At 45.6% G+C, this 19,715-nt stretch overlaps 1 protein-coding gene across 2 annotated transcripts; it reads right to left on the bottom strand.

Moving 5' to 3' along the window:
* Positions 1–8,821: 8,821 nt before the first annotated feature.
* On the bottom strand, positions 8,822–10,165 carry PMIS2 (PMIS2 transmembrane protein). Of its 2 annotated transcripts, none has more exons than XM_054540146.1 (2): positions 9,747–10,165; positions 8,822–9,316 (listed from the first exon to the last, which is right to left on the bottom strand). In XM_054540146.1, the coding sequence occupies exons 1-2, from the start codon at positions 10,026–10,028 to the stop codon at positions 9,146–9,148; spliced, it is 453 nt and encodes a 150-aa protein (XP_054396121.1). In that variant the 5' UTR covers positions 10,029–10,165; the 3' UTR covers positions 8,822–9,145. The 2 variants fall into 2 exon arrangements, with proteins under 2 accessions (XP_054396121.1, XP_054396122.1); XM_054540147.1 differs by having other exon boundaries at positions 8,822–9,271; positions 9,747–10,137.
* Between the last annotated feature and the right edge of the window lie 9,550 nt (positions 10,166–19,715).

Here is a 19,715-nt window from a genome sequence, read left to right as displayed (position 1 = left end):
AGTGCATTTTCTCTGCTCTCATACCACAACAGTCAACACAGAAGAGTTCTTTGATCAAATGTGTGGGTTCCCCACTTTTTCCCCACCCCCTCAATCCCCTCCAACACCAAGCAAACAATCATTTCTTTTCTTCCTTCCTTTCCTTTTTTCCTTCATTCTTTCCCCCTTCCCTCCCTTTCCCCTTCCCCTTTCCCTTTCCTTTCCCTTCCCTTCCCTCTTTTCTTTCTTTTCCTTCTCTTCTTTCTTTTCTTTCTTTCTTCTTGCTCTGTCATCCAGGCTGGAGTGTGGTGATGTGATCTTGGCTCACTGCAACCTCCGCCTCCTGGGTTCAAATGATTCTCCTGCCTCAGCCACCTGAGTAGCTGGGACTACAGGTGCGCGCCACCATGCCTGGCTAATTTTTTGTATTTTTAGTAGAGACGGGGTTCCGCCATGTTGACTAGGCTGGTCTCGAACGCCTGACCTCAAGTGATCCGCCTGCCTTGGCCTTCTAAAGACCTAGGATTACAGGCATTACGCCCGGCCTACTTCTATTTTTTAATTTTTTAATTTTTTATTTTTTGAGACAGAGTCTCACTCTGTTGCTCAGGCTGGAGTGCAATGGCGTGATCTCGGCTCACTGCAACCTCCGCCTCCTGGGTTCAAGTGATTCTCCTGCCTCAGCCTCCCAAGTAGCTGGGATTACAGGCACCTGCCACTATGCCTGGCTAATTTTTGTATGCTTAGTAGAGACTGGGTTTCACTATGTTAGTGAGGCTGGTCTCGAACTCCTGACCTCAGGTGATCAGCCCATCTTGGCCTCCCAAAATGCTGGGATTGCAGGCGTGAGCCACCGCGCCTGGCCTACTTCTATTTTTTTTAAGACAAGGTTTTGTTCTGTTGCTAGTCTGGAGTGTAGTGGTGTGAACACGGCTCACTGCAGCCTTGACCTCCTGGGCTCAAACAACCTCCTGCCCCAAACTTCTGAGTAGCTGGGGCTACAGGTGCAAGCCACCATGCCTGGTTAATTTTGAAATGTTTTGCAGAGATGGGATCTCACTATGTTGCCCAGACTGATCTTGAACTCCTGGGCTCAAGTTATTTATTTATGTATTTATTTGAGACAGGGCCTCACTCTGTCACCCAGGCTGGAGTGCAGTGATGTGATGATGAATCACTGCAGCCTCAACTTCCTGGGCTCAGGTTATCCTCCTGCCTCAGCCTCCCAAGTAGCTGGGACTATAGGCATGTGCCACCACGCCCAGCTAACTTTTTTGTATTTTTAGTAGAGACGGAGTTTCAGCATGTTTTCCAGGATGGTCTCAAACTCCTGGGCTCAAGTGATCTGCCCACCTCGGCTTCCCAAAGTGCTGGTATTACAGGCATGAGCCTTAGAACCTGGCTATTTTTTTTTTTTTTTGAGTTGGAGTCTCCCCCTGTTGCCAGGCTGGAGTGCAGTGGTGCGATCTTGGCTCACTGCAACCTCCGACTCCCTGGTTCAAGCGATTTTCCTGCCTCAGCCTCCCGAGTAGCTGGGATTGCAGGCATGCACCACCACACCCGGCTAATTTTTGTATTTTTAGTAGAGACAGGGTTTCACCATGTTGGCCACGATGGTCTCCTGACCTCGTGATCTGCTCGCCTTGGCCTCCTAAGTGCTGGGATTACAGGTGTGAGCCACCACGCCCGGCTCTGGCTATTTTTTTTTAAGTGCATTACGAAAATATTTTATAACTTGTGTGTTTAGATCATGTCCCTTAAATATGATTATTGGTATGTTTTGCTTTAGGTCTACTATTATTTGTTTTTTATTTCCCCTTTTCTGTGTTTTGTTCCTTGTTTTCCCTTTTCTTTCTTTCTTTTGGATTATTTGAATACTGTTTTAGTACTCCATTTTAATTTATTTATTGTGATTTTCACTATATATCTTTGCAAGTTTTAAGTGATTGCTCTAGGGATTATGGTAAACACACTTAAACATTCTGTAGTCTACCTAGATTGAATATTTTGCAACTTCAAGTGGAATATGGAAAACTTCCACCATATTGGTCCCTTCACTGTCTCCCATGCATGCATTAGCTTTCATGTGCATTATAAAGACATGTATTGAAAATACATCCGTCCAGGGCTGTGGCTCACGCCTGTAATCCCAGCACTTTGAGAGGCTGAGGTAGGTGGATCACCTAAGGTCAGGAGTTCAAGACAAGCCTGGCCAACATGGTGAAACCCCGTCTCTACTAAAAGTACAAAAATTAGCTGGGCATGGTGGTGGGCACCTGTAATCCCAGCTACTAGGGAGACTGAGGCAGGAGAATCGCTTGAACCCAAGAGATGGAAGTTGCAGTGAGCCAAGATCACACCACTGCACTCCAGACTGGGTGACAGAGTGAGACTCTATCTCCAAAAAAAAAAAAAAAAAAAAAAAGAAAAACGCCAGGCACGGTGGCTTGGGAGGTTGAGGAGGGCAGATCACAAGGTCAGGAGATCGAGACCATCCTGGCTAACAAGGTGAAACCCCGTCTCTACTAAAAATACAAAAATTTAGCTGGGCGTGGTAGTGGGTGCCTGTAGTCCCAGCTACTCGGGAGGCTGAGACAGGAGAATGGCATGAACCTGGGAGGCGGAGCTGGCAGTGAGCCAAGACCGCACCCCTGCACTCCAGCCTGAGTGACAGAGTGAGACTCCATCTCAAAAAAAAAAAAAAAAAAAAAAAAAACAAAACTCTCCCAAAGTGCTGGGATTACAGGCGTGAGCCACCACGCCCAGCAGTCATTCCTTTTAATGGCAAAAACCGCAATTATTTTTGCATCAACTACTCACACAGACACACACACACAGACACACACACACACACACACACACACATATCTCATGTCACCTGCAGATATAGTTTTATTTCTTCCTTTCCAATCTACATGCCTTTTTTTCTTTTTTGAGACAGAGTCTCACTCTATTCCTCAGGCTGGAGTGCAGTGCTGGCGTGATCATAGCTCACTGCAGTCTCAAAGTCCTGGGCTCAAGTGATCTCCCTGCCTCAGCCCCCTGAGCAGGTAGGACTACAGGCATGTGCTACCATGCTTGGCTAATTTTTAAATATTTTTTGTAGAGATGGGGTCATGCTGTGTTGCCTAGGCTGGTCTTGACATCCTAGTCTCAAGTGATCCTCCTGCCTCCCAAAGTGTTAGGATTACAGGCGGGAGGCACTGCGCTGGGCCCTGTTTGCCTTTTTTTCTTGCAGTGACTAGAACTTCCAGCACTATGTCAAATAGGAGTGTCAAGAGCAGACATCCTTTCCTTGTTGTTGATCTTATAGGGAAAGTATTCTATCCTTCATCATTAAATATGATATATATTTGGTGTGTTTAAATCTATTATTGTTATTACTATTATTATTATTATTATTATTTGAGATGGAGTTTTGCTCTTGTTGCCCAGGCTGGAGTGCAATGGCGCCATCTCGGCTCACTACAACCTCCGACTCCCGGGCTCTAAGAGATTCTCCTGCATCAGCCTCCCGAGTAGCTGGGATTACAGGTGCCTGTCACCACGCCTGGCTAATTTTTATATTTTTAGTAGAGACGAGGTTTCACCATGTTGGCCGGGCTGGTCTCGAACTCCTGACCTCAATTGATTTACCCGCCTCAGCCTCCCAAAGTCCTGGGATTACAGGAGTGAGCCACCGCGCCTGGCCGTTATTAATATTTTTGATGTTCAAGTTGTACCACTCTGGGCCAGTGGGCGCTCCTTCAAGTTAGCTTCTATGTCGAAAATAAAAATGATCTGTTAAGAGAAAGGTAAGTGGTTAACAAGTGACTCCAGCAGGTAAAAAGATTGAATTGCTACTAACGGTCGATGGGAGGCAGTGTTGTCCACCCAGTGCTTAAGAACACGGCTTTTGGTGGCAGATTTCCTGGTTCCCAATCCTGGACCCTCAGTGAATTCGCTGTGAGACCTGCACTGTGTCTTTCCAGCTCCCTGTGCTTTATCCTCAGTCTGTAAGAATGCAGGCTATAGGGTTAGTGTGGAGACCAAAAGAATCAATACTCCGAAGCTGCTCATAACAGTGGCTTGCACTTGACTCCGAGAGTTCCTGCTTTCACCATCATAGTGAAGACAAAGTACTCAAAATCTGCTACACGAAAAAGATTACAGGCCCAGGAGATTTTGCAGGCATGTTCACTCCAACTTTTTTTTTTTCTGGAGATGGAGTTTCGCTCTTGTCACCCAGGCTGCAGTGCAATGGCATGATCTTGGCTTACTGCAACCTCCACTTTCCGGGTTCAAGTGATTCTCTTGCCTCAGCCTCCTGAGCAGCTGGGATTACAGTTGTGTGCCACCACGCCCGGCTAATTTTTGTATTATTAGTAGAGATGGGGTTTCACCATATTGGCCAGGCTGGTCTCGAACTGACCTCAGGTGATCCACCTACCTCAGCCTCCCAAAGTACTAGGATTACAGGCATGAGACACCATGCCCGGCCCACTCCAATTTTTAAGAAGCAGCTAATTCCCATGACATAGAAATGTTTCCAGAACACAGAAACACATGGAATGCTTCTCAACCCATTCTGCATTGCCAGCACTGCCCCAATGCAAAGGACTGAGAACAGCCCCCAAATGAAAACTATATAGGACCCAAATAAGGCAAAGCAAACCATATCCATCACATATTAAAAGAATAATAGAGGCCGGGCATGGTGGCTCACGCCTATAATCCCAGCACTTTGGGAGGCTGAGGCGGGCGGATCACGAGGTCAGGAGATTGAGACCATCTGGCTAACACGATGAAATCCCGTCTCTACTAAAAATACAAAAAATTAGCCGGGTGTGGTGGTGGGCGCCTGTAGTCCCAGCTACTCGGGAGGCTGAGGCAGGAGAATGGCGTGAACCCGGGAGGCAGAGCTTGCAGTGAGCCGAGGTCGTGCCACTGCACTCCAGCCTGGGCGACAGAGCAAGACTCTGTCTCTAAAAAAAAAAAAAAAAAAAAAAAGAATAATAGATTGTGACCCAGTAAGGTTTTCCCAAGAGTATAAGAATGGTTCATTGTTAATAACTTTGTTAAAGGATTGAATTAAAATCTCATATGATCATGTTAATAGATGCTGAAAAGTATTCAATATGATTCAACACAAATTTTTTTTGAGACAGAGTCTCGCTGTGTTGCCCAGGCTGGAGTACAAGGGTGTGATCATGGCTCACTGCTGCCTCTAACTCCTGGTTTCAAGTGATCCTCCCATCTCAGCCTCCTGAGTAGCTGAGAATACAGGTACCATGCCTGGCTAATTTTTTTTTTCTTTTTTTGGCAGAGACGAGATCTAGCTATGTTGCCCAGGCTGGTCTCAAATTCCTGGCCTCAAATGATTCTCCTGCCTTGGCCTCCCAAAGTACTGGAATTACAGGCATGAGCCACTGTGCCTAGCCTCAATATAAAATTCTAATTTAAAAAATCTTGGCAAGCCAGGAATAGAAGAAAACATAACAAAATTGATGAAATTTTGGCTAGTCATGGTGGCTCATGCATGTAATTTCACCACTTTGAGAGGCCGAGGCAGGCAGATCATTTAAGGCCAGGGGTTCAAGACCAGCCTGGCCAGCATAGAGAAATCCCATCTCTACTAAAAATACAAAAAATTAGCCCCGAGTGGTGGTGCGTGCCTGTGGTCCCAGCTACTATAGAGGCTGAGGCACTAGAATCGCTTGAACCTGGGAGGCGGAGATTGCAGTGAGCTGAGATTGTGCTGCTGCACTCCAGCCTGGGTGACAGAGCCAGAATTTGCTTCAGAAAAAAAAAAAAAAAAAAAAGATGAAATTTTTATCAGAAATCTACATCAACTGCCTGACTTAATACTAAACAATAGAACTAACACATACAAGGATGGAAACAAGATTATGATGCTAATTCATATTTTGCTGAAAGGTTTAGCCTAGGAACTAAAAAAATACATATATAATGAGGTATTAAAATTGTTAAGAAATAATTCAAATTTAGCATTGACAATCTAAGTGTGTAAAATTATGAATTATTACACCAAGAAAGTTCAGTAAGTTTGCCACACAAGATATCAACATTGGAAACTCAGTACCTTTCTTCTACCCCAATAATAATTTAGATTATGTAATGGAAAAAAGGACTGCTTATAATACATAAAATAAAGCTAAAGATGTACAAGTCCTATTTGATATATCATATTTATGAATAGGAAGGCTTATCATAAAGATGCTAAATCTCCCAAAACTGATAACTAAATTGATTGTAATGCAATCAAAGTCAGATAAGATTTTTTTTTTTGAGGTGGAGTCTCACTCTTTCGCCCAGGCTGGAGTGAAGTGGTGCAATCTCTGCTCACTGCAACCTCCACCCCCAGGTTCAAGAGATTATCCTGCCTCAGCCTCCCAAGTAGCTGGGATTACAGGCACGCACCACCACAGCAGCTAGTTTTTGTATTTTTATAGAGACAGGGTTTCACCATGTTGGCCAGGCTGGTCTCAAACTCCTGGCCTCAGGTGGTCCTCCCGCCTCGGTCTCCCAAAGTGCTAGGATTACAGGTGTGAGCCACTGTGCCCGGCCTTATTTTTTACATTTATTTATTTTGGAGACAAAGTCTAGCTGTGTCCCCCAGGCTGAAGTGCAGTAGCATCACCATGACTCACTGCAGCCTCAAAATCCTGGGCTCAAGTGATCCTCCCACCTCACCCTCCTGAGTAACTGAGACTACAGGCGTGTGCCACCATGCCTGGCTAATTTTGAAAAATTTTGTAGAAAAGAGCTATCGACTTGCTGCTCAGGCTGGTCTCAAACTCCTGGGCTCAAGCCATCCTCCTCTCTCAGCCTCCCAAAGCATTGAAATTACAGGCACGAGCCACTGTGCCTGGCCTTGTTTTGTGTTTACCTGGTGCTAAATACCAATTGGATGCCCGAGAGTGAAATTCAGGTTGGATGAAATCTGGGAGCTGAAGTAGAGGAGGCTGGCTGGCTTTCCAAGGCCTGTAGCAGAAGGTGACACTTGGGTCTGCCTGCTGATGTTGACATGGGCCATCCTAACCTGACATGGCTTTGCAGCTGAATGTGACAGGCCCAGCCTGGGCTGGATCTGGAGAGGGACAGGGATGGCTAACCCTCTAGATCCACTAACATGACAGACAATTAGGCATCATCCCATCTGCAGGCATCCCCATAACCCAGAGCATTGTCCCACAAACACATGGGATCTGCCCAGACACTCAAGCCCACAGAGGAGACAAACTCAGCATCACAACAATTACAATTAAGGTGGACTAGGGCCTTTGTTGTTTCCTTCTATTATTATTTCCTATAAACCACCCAACAAGATGGATGTCTCTGTTGGGTATGAACTTGAAGCTGTAATCCCAGATGTGTAAGAAATAGAACTCTATTCTCCTGCTTCTCTACTGGTTCGGGTGGATTGGGCTGTGGAAACAGGCCAAGCATGTCATTTGTCAACATGGTAGTCTATTTTCTGCTTGACCACATGAGGCAGTTAGGGGAAGGGAGACTGTTCCTAGAATGATTCAGGGACCCAGGCTAATGGGGGCTTTGCCACGTCTACAACATGTGGCCTTCTAAATCATCACATGGGTATCACTTGCCCTGTTGGCCAGGGGAGGAGTTTAGAGGAGTGTCCCAGGAGACATTGAAAAGCCAGGTTTGTTTGTGGTACATGTCAGTTCTGCTCACATTCCACAGGACCAAAGCACATTTCATGGCTACAGAGGGGAACCTCTGAGATGTGGCCAGGCAATGTTCCCAGGACAAAGAGGCGATGGGCTCTGGGGGACAGTGAGCAGTCTCTTCCCCAGCAGCTCCATTGACTTTCTACTGAGAATCCCCATTCTCCATGGTGGTGGGAACTTAGTTCCGCTAAATATTGTGCTAAATATTAATCTGGTTCTGAAATTGGGGTTGTCCATGAAGCTTGGGCATCAGAGGCAGCCCCTGGGTGTCTGTGGCCCATGGTGTCAGTCTAGATCTCTGTTTTGATTCATGCAGGATGGCTCCCTGCTTATCCCTAGTTTTCCTCTATAGTTCTCTCTCCACCTGGCACTTGGGATTCCTATGGAACCCACCTTCTTCTCACTAGGCTGGGCCATGGGGTATCCTCCTTGGCCGTCTGAGGTCATTTCTTTGTAAATGTCTACACCATGTAGCACATCTTCTTTGAGAACTTGGAGCCTTTCTAGGCCTTATCTGTGAGGAGGGATTACAGATAACAGCTGGGGTCTCTGACCCCCCTCTTCCTCAGATGCAGGTTCCAGGAACCTTATGGATGTATTATTATCTAATCTCTCTCCACATTCCCTTTTCCATGAATGGGGAACCAATGCCTTTCTGGAGGGGGGAGAGGTGGTCTTCATCAGCTATTCTGCCAAAGCTATTTGCATTTCTTGAGGACTTTCCATTCTTCCCCTAAGAGCTTGACATTTGGATGTCAGAAGCTGGAAGAGGTTTCTGTTTTCTTATTGCTGCTCTGAGACACTAGACATCTCCAATCCCAGCTCAAATGAGAAGACTCCTAGAGAATAAACATCAGTTCAGATTTCTAAATATCATCCCCACATTGGCAATTATGCCTGCTTTAGAGACAAAGGAACTATGCTAAAGAAAAGTATCTGTTCAGGGCTATACAGTTTTTCAGTGTCAGAGGTAAGTTTTTAACTCACATCTGCCTGATTTCTATGTCTGTGGGCTCCCCCATTGGGACATTCTGATTTTCACAGTCTAGGAAACAGCTCCAGGGAAAGACAGATACTGACCACCGACCCAGAAAACAATCATGGGCATGTTGACACACACACATACACACACACCACAGGAAACCAAAACATTCTATTCCAGTTTTTTGGTTTAAAGATTCCTCTGAAAGAACAGCCCAGTTCAAGGAGCTAAAGGGATCTAGGGCATGAAGTGTGGGCCCCTAGGGTGGATGAAGACAGCTCTGGAGCTGAGTGAGTTGAAGTAGCACAGGCAGATGGTCTGGGTGTTCCCGGGTTGGTGGGTTTCTTGAATGTTGAGTTCCTTGGTTGGAGGATTTCTTGGCTAGATGTCTCAGCGGTTGAATTTCTTGCCTGATGGCTGACTTGGCTGGTTAGTGTTTTGGTGAGTGGCTCGGTTGGGGAGCGGACCCCTGGGTTGCTATGCCTAGCCTTCATTAATATAGGACCAAGCCATAAATGATGCCTAAGCCGATCATTACCGCGAATGCACCAAACCAACCAGTTCGGCCTGAGTTGATGTAAGCCTCTTCCCATTTGCTGTTCTGGTTGGCCTTCATAGTCTGTAGGGGCGGAAGCATAGATGTGGGTTTCTGTATCCAGGGACCCTGGGGAGAACGGTTGGAGACCCGCAGTCACTGAGGGAAAGCCCCTATGCAGGTCTCAGGACGGAGCAGATGCAGGGGCCAAATGGAGGACACGGTAGGCTGGGCGCAGTGGCTCACGCCTGTAATGCCAGCACTTTGGGAGGCCAAGGCGGGCGGATCACAAGGTCAGGAGCTCGAGACCAGCCTGGCCAGCATGGTGAAACCCCGTCTCTACTAAAAATACAAAAATGAGCCGGGCGCTGTGGCCCATGTCTGTAATCCCAGCTACTCAGGAGGCTGAGGCAGGAGAATCGCTGGAACCGGGAAGGCAGAGATTGCAGTGAGCCGAGATTGCACCACTGCACTCCAGCCTGGGGACAGACTGAGACTGGGTCTCAAAAAGAAAAAAAAAAAAAAAAGGACAAGGGCTATGACTTGGGCATTATTTTACCTGGTGAGAGAAGTACAAAGCTGCCAATCCCAATGGAGGGAATAAAAGTATACCAAAGATGGTCAAACATAGGTGGTTTGGGGCGTAAAATGCTAATTCCTCTGGTGTCTGTGTAGGCTGTTGCGGCTCTTTGGGCACCTCAGCTGGGGCACCTGGACCACCTGTGGTAGTGGGAGAACCTGGGGCAGCTGAAGCATCTGGATCATCTGTGGTAGGGGAGGCGCCTGGGGTAGCTAGCGCGTTGGGAGCAGGCTGGGTGGCAGGAGGTGGTTTCAGGTCCATGACCTTTCCCCTCAGACAAATACGGACTCCGAGTGTCTTGAAAACGGAGCGCCAGACCCACTAGGCTTCCCCTGGTACTAACCAGACTCCCAGGACACAAACCATCAAACGCTGAAGCTTCACAATGGAGAAACCAGCAGCCCACGTCCTGATTGGCTGCCTAGTTAGGGGGCGTGGCCCCGCCGTTCTTGCCCACACCAAGACGCAGAGAGTGCAGCCAATCAGGAAGTGGGCTCCGCCCACCCTGGTAGGGATTGGTTGGAAGCCTAAGTGGTGGCTCTTGGCTCCTCCTCCTCCCACTGATCTCTCTCTGCAGGCTGCGCGGATGGGCGATGTCAGGAGGGTTTCCCAGGAGTTGCGAAAGAGAGAAACTAGACACGCCCAGTAAGAGTAAGAGATTTACTGAGGGAAGGAAAATGAGTAGTGTCAGAAGTGGATTGTAAAGTCTTGAATTAAAAGTGAATTCCGGCTGGGCGCAGTGGCTCATGCCTGTAATCCCAACACTTTGGGAGGCCAAGGCGGGCGGATTACCTGCGGTCAGGAGTTCGAGACTAGCCTGACCAACGTGGTGAAACCCTGTCTCTACTAAAAATACAAAAATTAACCGGGTGTGGTGGCGGGCGCCCGTAATCCCAGCTACTAGGGAGGCTGAGGCAGGAGAATCGTTTGAACCCGGGAGGCGGAGGTTGCAGTGATTCGAGATCACACCGTACACTCCAGCCTGGGTGACAGAGTGAGACTCCATCTCAAGAAAAAAAGATTAAAAAAAAAAAAAAAAAGAATTCCTTGGTTTATGCTGACAGGAAGAAAAAAGGAAAGAATAGAGAAAGAAGGGGAAAAGGGGGAAGATCTTTCTTAAAGTAGAACACAACCTAATGGAACGATGGAACAGGAAATCCCCAATGTGGTAGGCAGAACTCTGAGATGACCCCAAGATTCCTGCTCCCTGGTGTACACACTCCTTCTCCAGTCACTCAGTCAAGTACTAGTCTGTATGCTGCTGGGAAGGCGTCTTGCAGACGTAGGTAGGGTCTGAAATCAGTTAACTTTAAGTTAGGGAGAATGTCCTCTGGGGGCCTCACCTAATGAGGTGAGTTCTTGAAAGGGACTGAGTCTTCCTGGCAAAAGAGGTTTCAGGTGTGAGAGGATTGGAGGCAAGCAAAGGTCTCCATTGCTGGCATGAAGATGTCACCGGGGCCACGCAGGGAGGAATCCAGGCAGCCTCTGGCTGAGAATGGCTCCCAGCTGACAGCCAGCAAGGAAACGGGGTCCTTAGTACTACAACAGCAAGGATGTGAATCCTGCTGTAATCACATTCATTTGGAAGAGGATCCTGAGCGCCACATGAGAACCCAGCCCAGCTGACACCTTAATTTTAGCTTTGGTAGATTCTGAGCAGAGAAGCAACCATTCTGACCTACAGAACTGTGAGTTAATACCTGTGGGGAATTTGTTATGCATCATTAGAAAACATTTTCAAATACCATAGTAATTGCTGATTCAGGTAGGAGCTTTTAATGAATGCTAATACTGTGGGGTTTTAGCTGATGCTTCATTTAGCTGGTGGTTCTAGGGGAGTAGAGGGTTTGAGGAGCCACTTTTCAGGAAGCTGGGGGTGGGTGGGAGGTGACACTGTGCAGTCCACAAGTGTAGACCTCAGTATGGCTTGTCCAAGACACAACCTGTGTATGTAAGACCAGTCCTGGACCTAGAAGTAGTTAGAAGAACAGTGACAACACATGCAATCCAGAAGTCAGGATATTCTTCATGGAGGAAATTGATTCAGAGCCTTTCAAAGGACCAAGTGGATGTTCCAGGACAACAGAACATGGGGTGCCGAGGTGGGGGAAGACAGAAGTGAAGGTTGGGTGAGATGAAGCATGTGTATTGGTTGCTGGCAAGTCCCTTGGATGGTGGAACAAACAAACTAAGACAAGCTTAGAAACGAGTACATGGACAAGTGTGTCAAGCCCTGAGACATGTACTCCAGCTCTGAAGGCGGGAATGAATTAGCTCCTTTGGTAAGGGCAGTATCAGAGGATCAGCAGAAGCAGTGGCCATACTGCAGAGATCCAGGCAGTGAGCAAGAAAGGGGTAGTATAGACAATGTAGATATTTCTTCCAAGAGCTTGGAGGCGAAAGAGTAAGGGGAGCAGTGCCACAGCTGAGAAGAACATGGGTTCCAGTTTCTGGAATGTTGTAAGCCAATACCTGGTTTCAGAGAGCCATGGATTGAGTGTGAGGTGTGGAATTGGAGACAGTGTACATATTTGCTTCAAGAATTTTGCCTATGGCTGGGTGCGGTGGCTCATGCCTGTAATCCCAGCACTTTGGGAGGCCAAGGTGGGTGGATCACGAGGTCAGGAGTTCAAGACACGCCTGGCCAAGATGGTGAAACCCCGACTCTACTGAAAATACAAAATTTAGCCAGATGTGGTGGCAGGTGCCTGTAATCCCAGCTACTTGGGAAGCTGAGGCAGAAAATTGCTTGAACCCGGGAGGTGGAGTTTGCAGTGAACCAAGACTGTGCCACTGCACTCCAGCCTGGGTGACAGAGTGAGACTCCGTCTCAAAAAAAAAAAAAGTTTGCCTATGAAGAGCCAGGAAAGACAGGACTAGGGTAGATGCAAAAGGGTGAGAATGATGATTTTGCTTGTTTGTTTTAAAGATAGGAGGGACTTGAGCATATGGAACTGAAATGGAGACTCTGTCAAGATGGTAGCATGGATCTATGTTCTGCCCCCTTTTTTGTCTCTGGAATTAAAAACCGAAAACCAGATTCATAACTTGAGGGGGCTGAGTGATGAAAGGGTTTTGTTTTTTTTTTTTTTTAATTTTTGGTGGGAAAGGTGAGAGAGACCATGTCTCAATAAGAGAGAGATATGGGAGAGATGTCTTTTTTTTTTTGAGATGGAGTTTTGCTCTTGTTGCCCAGGGTGGAGTGCAATGGTGCAATCTTGGCTCACTGAAACCTCCACCTCCCAGGTTCTAAGTGATTTTCCTGCCTGAGCCTCCCGAGTAGCTGGGATTACAGGTGCCCACCACCATGCCTGGCTTATTTTTGTATTTTTAGTAGACATGGGGTTTCACCACATTGGCCAGGCTGGTGTCGAACTCCTCACCTCAAGTGATCCACCCACCTTGGCCTCCCAAAGTGCTAGGATTACAGGAATGAGCCACCATGCCCAGCCAGGAGAGATGTCTTAATGGGGGCGAGGTAGTTCATTTGTACTGTCTATAGCTCTAACACCTAGAGCAGAGCCCAACACATAGTAGTAGGTGCTCAGTAAACATGGGCTGAATAAACACACCTTGGAACTAGACTACCTAGGTTTGGATCCCCACCATGCCACTAACTAGCAATATCACCTCGTGCAATCAAAACCTCTCTGTGTATCAGTTTTCTCATCTTTAAAATGGGAATAATAGTTATTTCTCTCTCATTTCATTGTGAGGATTAAATTAATGTATGTAAGTGGTATTGAACAGTGCGTGGCACAAAATGTGCACTCTATAAGGTGATAATGGCTGAGGGGAGAGGATCGCATGAGACCAGGAGTTTGAAACCTAGCCCAATCAATACAGTGGGACCATGTCTCTAGAAAAAAATATATATATGTATGTATTTTAGCCAGATATATATATATCTGGCTCTGAGGGCAGGCTTCTGTATTCTCAGCTGCTTGGGAGGGTGTGATGGGAGGTTTGCTTTTGCTCAGGAATTTGAGGCTGTGGTGAGTCATGGTCGCACCCCTCCACTCCAGCCTGGACACGAGGGAGACCTTGTCTCAAGAAAAAAAAAAGATAATAATGATGAATGAGTGGGGTTCAGAGCATGTGAGAATCATTTGAAAATAATGGCCAGGAGTTCAAGATTGGCCTGGCCAACATGGTGAAACCTGTCTCTACTAAAAATACAAAAATTAGCCGGGCGTGGTGGTGGGTACCTGTAGCCCCAAGCTACTTGGGATGCTGAGGCAGGAGAATCGCTTGAGCCCGGGAGGCAGAGGTTGCAGTGAGCTCTGATCATGCCACTGCACTCCAGCCTGGGTGACAGAGTGAGGCTCCATCTCAAAAAAAAAAAAAAAAAAAGAGAGATCCAATTGTCCTAGCACCATTTGTTGGATCTCCTTTTCACATTGAATGGTTTTGCCACTTTTGTCAAAAATCACTTGACCATAAATATGAAAGTTATTTCTGGACTCTCAATTTTGCTTCATTGAGCTATATGTCCATCCTTATGCCGGTACCACACTGTCTTTATTCCTATAGCTTTGTAATCAGGAATAAATTTTGAAATTGGTAATTGGAAGTCCTCCAACTTTATTTTACTTTTTCAACATTGCTAGGTTATTCTGCATCCTTTTCATTTCCACATGACTTTTAGGATCAACTTGTCAAATTCTGCAAAAAAACAAGCCAGTTGAGGTTTCGATAAAGATTGCATTGACTCTTTAGGTCAATTAGGGGAGTACTGCCATTTTGCTAATATTGAGTTTTCCAAACCATGAACATAGGATGCCACTCCATTTATTTAGATCTTTAAATTTTTAAAGGAATGATTTATAGTTTGTTTGTTTGCTTGTTTGTTTGTTTTTTTGAGGCAGAGTCTCGCTCTGTCGCCCAGGCTGGAGTGCAGTGGCGCTATCTCAGCTCACTGCAAGCTCTGCCTCCCAGGTTCATGCCATCCTCCTGTCTCAGCCTCCCGAGTAGCTGGGACTACAGGCACCTGCCACCGCGCCCGGCTAATTTTTTTGTATTTTTAGTAGAGACGGGGTTTCACCGTGTTAGCCAGGATGTTCTCGATCTCCTGACCTCATGATCCGCCCACCTCGGCCTCCCAAAGTGCTAGGATTACAGACGTGAGCCACCAAGCCCAGCCAAGATTTATAGTTTTTATTGTACAACTCTTGTATTTTTGTTAAATTTATTCCTTTTTTAAATTGAATTTCTTCTTTTTTTTTTGAGATGGAGTCTCTCTCTGTTACCAAGCTGGAGTGCAGTGGTGCGATCGTGGCTCACTGCAACCTTCACTTCCCAGGTTCAAGCAATTCTCCTGCCTCATCCTCCCAAGTAGCTGGGATTACAGGCACCCGCCACCATGCCCAGCTGATTTTTGTATTTTTTTTAGTAGAGACAGGGTTTCACCATGTTGCCCAAACTCGTCTTGAAGTCCTGACTTCAGATGATCTGCCTGCCTCGGCCTAACAAAGTGCTGGGATTACAGGCATAAGTCACCGCGCCTAGCCCGAATTTATTATTCTTTTTGATCCTATTGGGAGTGAATTCATTTTATTAATTTCATTTTTTGATTGTTCATTGCTAGCTTATTGACATACAATTGATTTTTGGATATTGATCTTGTGCAACATTGCTGGACTCATTTCTTCTAGTAGTTATTTGTGGATTCATTAGAATTTTCTACAGGCAAATTTAAGTCAACGGTGGATCAAAACAGTTTTTTCTTCTTCCTTTCCAACCCGGATGCCTTTTATTTCTTTTTATTGACTAATTGTACTGGCTAGGACCTCCACTATACTGTTGAATAGAAGTGTTGAGAATGAACATTCTTGTTTGGTTCCCTATCTTAGCCAGAAAGAATTTAGTCTTTCTTTTCTTTTCTTTTTCTTTTTTTGAGACAGAGTCTTGCTCTGTCGCCCAGGCTGGAGTGCAGTGGCGTGATCTCGGCTCACTGCAAGCTCCGCCTCCTGGGTTCACGCCATTCTCCTGCCTCAGCCTCCCGAGTAGCTGGGACTACAGGCACCTGCCACCATGCCTGGCTGATTTTTTTGTATTTTTTAGTAGAGACGGGGTTTCACCGTGTTAGCCAGGATGGTCTTGATCTCCTGACCTCGTGATCTGCCTGCCTCGGCCTCCCAAAGTGCTGGGATTACAGGCGTGAGCCACCGCGCCCGCCCGGAAATTAGTCTTTCACTCCAGCCTGGGTGACAGAGTGAGACTCCAGCTCAAAAAAAAAAAAAAAAAAAAAGTGTCTTCTTTTACAGGGGCGGGTGCAACGGCTCACATCTGTAATCCCAACACTCTGGGAGGCCAAGGCAGGAGGATTGCTTGAGCCCAGGAGTTTGAGGCTGCAGTGAGCTGCGATCTCACCTGGGTGACAGAGTGAGACCCCATCTTTAAAATAAATGAATAAAATTTATTCTTTTACTATGGTGTGTTACATTAATTTATTTTCAGAAGTTAAACCAATCTTGCATTTCTGGGGTAAATCCCACTTGATGATGGTGTATAATCCTTTTTATATATTGCTGTATTGGGCTTACTGATATTTTACTAATGACTTTTATATCATATTTATGAAAGAGATTGGTCTCTAGTTGTCTTGAGATGCCACTGTCTGGCTTTGATATTAGGGTAATACTGACCTCATATAATAAGCTGGGAAAGTGCGCTCCCTTTCTCCATATTTTGGAGCAGATTGTGAAGAATTAATATTATTTATGCTTTAATGTTTTGTGAAATTCACCAATGAAACCATCTAGGCCTGAGCTTTTCTTTGCGGGAGTATTTTAAATTACAAATCTCTTTTTATTTGTTATACATCTATTCAGATTTTCTATTTCTTCTTGAGTTGGTTCTGGTAATTCGTCTTTCTAAGAATTTTTACCTGTCATCTAAGCTGTCTAATTTGTTGCCATACGTTGCTCGTGATATTCCCCTTTATTGATTTATTTATTTTTAAATTTTCGAGATGGAGTCTCGCTCTGTTGCCTAGGCTGGAGTGCAGTGGCACAATCTTGGCTCACTGCAACCTCCGCCTCCCGGGTTTAAGAGATTCTCCTGCCTCAGCCTCCCGAGTAGCTGGGATTACAGGCATGCGCCACCACGCCCAGCTAATTTTGTATTTTTAGTAGAGACGGGGTTCACCATGTTGGTCAGGCTGGTCTTGAACTCCCAACCTCAGGTGATCTGCCCACCTCGGCCTCTCGAAGTGCTGGGATTACAGGAGTGAGCCACCACGCCTGGCCTGATACTAGTTTTATGGCCAGGCACACTGTCTATCTTGGAGAATGTTCCATGTGTGTTCATGAACAATGTATATTGTATTGCTGTTGGGTGGGGCATTCTATAGAGGTCAATTAGCTTTAACTGGTTTATAGTGTTAAGTCTTCTGTCTGCTTGTAGATTTTCTGTCTAGTTGTTTTATCCATTAATGAGAGAGGAATATGGAAGTCTCCAACTATTATTGTTGTTTGGCTGGTCCTGTCTTTAATTCTGTCAGTTTTTGCTTCGTGTATTTTGGGGCCGGGTGCGTATTTGTTTCTAGTTGTTATATCTTCCCAATGAATTGACTGTTTAGCATTATAAAATATTCTGATTATCTCAAGTAACAGTTTTTGTCTTAGAGTCTAATTTTCCTGATAGTACTATAGACACTCGTGCTCAGGCTGTATTCATTTTCCCCCTTCTTTAATCATTTAAAATGTCTACTGTGTTATTAAATTCCTTGCATTTCTCTTAATCGTCTATAGTTTAATTCTCTCTCCATATAAATAACCTTGTTTGTTCAGTTCACAAGCTTATGAAATTTTGTCCTTATCCTTGGAATTAACAATTTTGATAATAATATGTGTAGATTTATTGTGCATACCTATAAATAATTCCTAGTGTTACAGGAAAGGGGTCTTGATCCAGACCCCAAGAGAGGGTTCTTGGATCTTGTGCAAGAAAGAATTTAGGACGAGTCCACAGTGCAAAGCAAAAGCAAGTTTTTTAGGAAAGTAAAGGAACAAAAGAATGGCTGCTCCATAGAGCAGTCCTGAGGGCTGTTGGTTGCCCATTTTTATGGTTATTTCTTGATGGTATGCTAAACAAGGGGTGGGTTATTCATGTCTTCTCATTTTTTTTTTTTGAGACAGAGTCTCGCTTTGTCACCCAGGCTGGAGTGCAGTGGCGCGATCTCGGCTCACTGCAAGCTCTGCCTCCCGGGTTCACACCATTCTCCTGCCTCAGCCTCCCGAGTAGCTGGGACTACAGGGGCCTGCCACCATGCCCAGCTACTTTTTTTTGTATTTTTAGTAGAGACAGGGTTTCACTGTGTTAGCCAGGATGGTCTCAATCTCCTGACCTCGTGATCTGCCCGCCTTGGCCTCTCAAAGTGCTGGGATTACAGGCGTGAGCCACCGTGCCCGGCCTCATGTCTTCTCTTTTTAGACCATATAGGGTAACTTCCTGATGTTGCCATGGCATTTGTAAGCTGTCACGGCGCTGGTGGGAGTGTCTCTTAGCATGCTAATGCATTCTAATTAGTGTATAATGAGCAGTGGGGATGACCAGAGGATACTCTCATCGCTACTTTGTTTTTGGTGGGTTTTAGCTGGCTTCTTTAATGTAAACTGTTTTATCAGCAAGGTCTTTATGATCTGTATTTTGTGCCAACCTCCTATCTCATCGTGTGACTTAGAATGCCTTAACCGTCTGGGAACGCAGCCCAGTAGATGTCAGCCTCATTTTACTCAGCCCCATTCAAGATGGAGTTGCTCTGGTTCACATGCCTCTGACGCTAGCAAGTGCTTTCAATTTGATTCGAAGACTCAATGTCTGTTTTTAGGTTACATGAAACTATTTTAGTTTTTCCCATTGTTCCTTTTGCTGCGTTCAGAGCTGGTTTCTCTTTCTTGCTTTCTTGAAACTCTTTTGGTTTCTGCCATTGGCCTTCTTATAGCTCCCTGTTTCTTCTCTACCAGCCCCCAAAAGCCATGGCTCCTGGATCTCAGGGGTCCTGGTGGAGCCCAGGCAGGAGAGGAGCATCCAAGTATGCAGGAGCACACAGCCAATGGCCGTGGGAAATGTGGTAAGAGCCCCGCCAGAAAAACAGCGAAGGAGCCAGACTGGAGTTAAAATTCAAGGACAATGTTCCCTGTTCACTCCATCCATGCCAATATCTATTATTTTTTGATTTTTTGATTATGGCCATTCTTGCAGGAATAAGGTGGTATCGCATTGTGGTTTTGATTTGCATTTCCCTGATTGCTGGTGGGAATGTAAACTAGTACAACTATGGAAAACAGTGTAGAGATTCCTTAAAGAACTAAAAGTAGAACTACCATTTGATCCAGCAATCCCACTGCTGGGTATCTACTCAAAGGAAAAGAAGTCATTATATGAAAAAGATACTTGTACACACATGTTTATAGCAGCACAAATGTACACACATGTTTATAGCAGCACAATTTGCAATTGCAAAAATGTGGAGCCAAGCCAGATGCCCATCAATCAATGAGTGGATAAAGAAACTGTGATATATATATAATATATATATTATATATATATGATGGAATACTACTCAGCCATAAAAAGGAATGAATTAATGGCATTCACAGCAACCTGGATGGGATTGGAGACTATTATTCTATCTGAGTTATGGTCTTGTCTGCCTTAGTTACCATGTGGCCCTCAGGGGCCAGCCTGGGCCTAATGTACAGTAGCCTCCTAATAGTGATAAATCTGCCCATTACACTTATATTCAATCTGGATGTGAGATCCACACACTATATATTGAACCCATCAGGCGTTCAAACTGGCAACAACAACAAAAAGGAGGAGTGGCTGGGCACAGTGATTCAAGCCTGTAATCCCAACATTTTGGGAGGCCGACGCAGGAGGATTGCTTGAGGCCAGGAGTTCAAGACCAGACTGGGCAACATAGTGAGACCTCTACAAAAA

Source organism: Pongo abelii, chromosome 20 (genome assembly GCF_028885655.2).
Source record: "Pongo abelii isolate AG06213 chromosome 20, NHGRI_mPonAbe1-v2.0_pri, whole genome shotgun sequence".
Lineage (NCBI taxonomy): Eukaryota > Metazoa > Chordata > Mammalia > Primates > Hominidae > Pongo > Pongo abelii.
The sequence above is the reverse complement of the archived record's forward strand: the minus strand, read 5'-3'. Positions and strand labels throughout refer to the sequence as shown.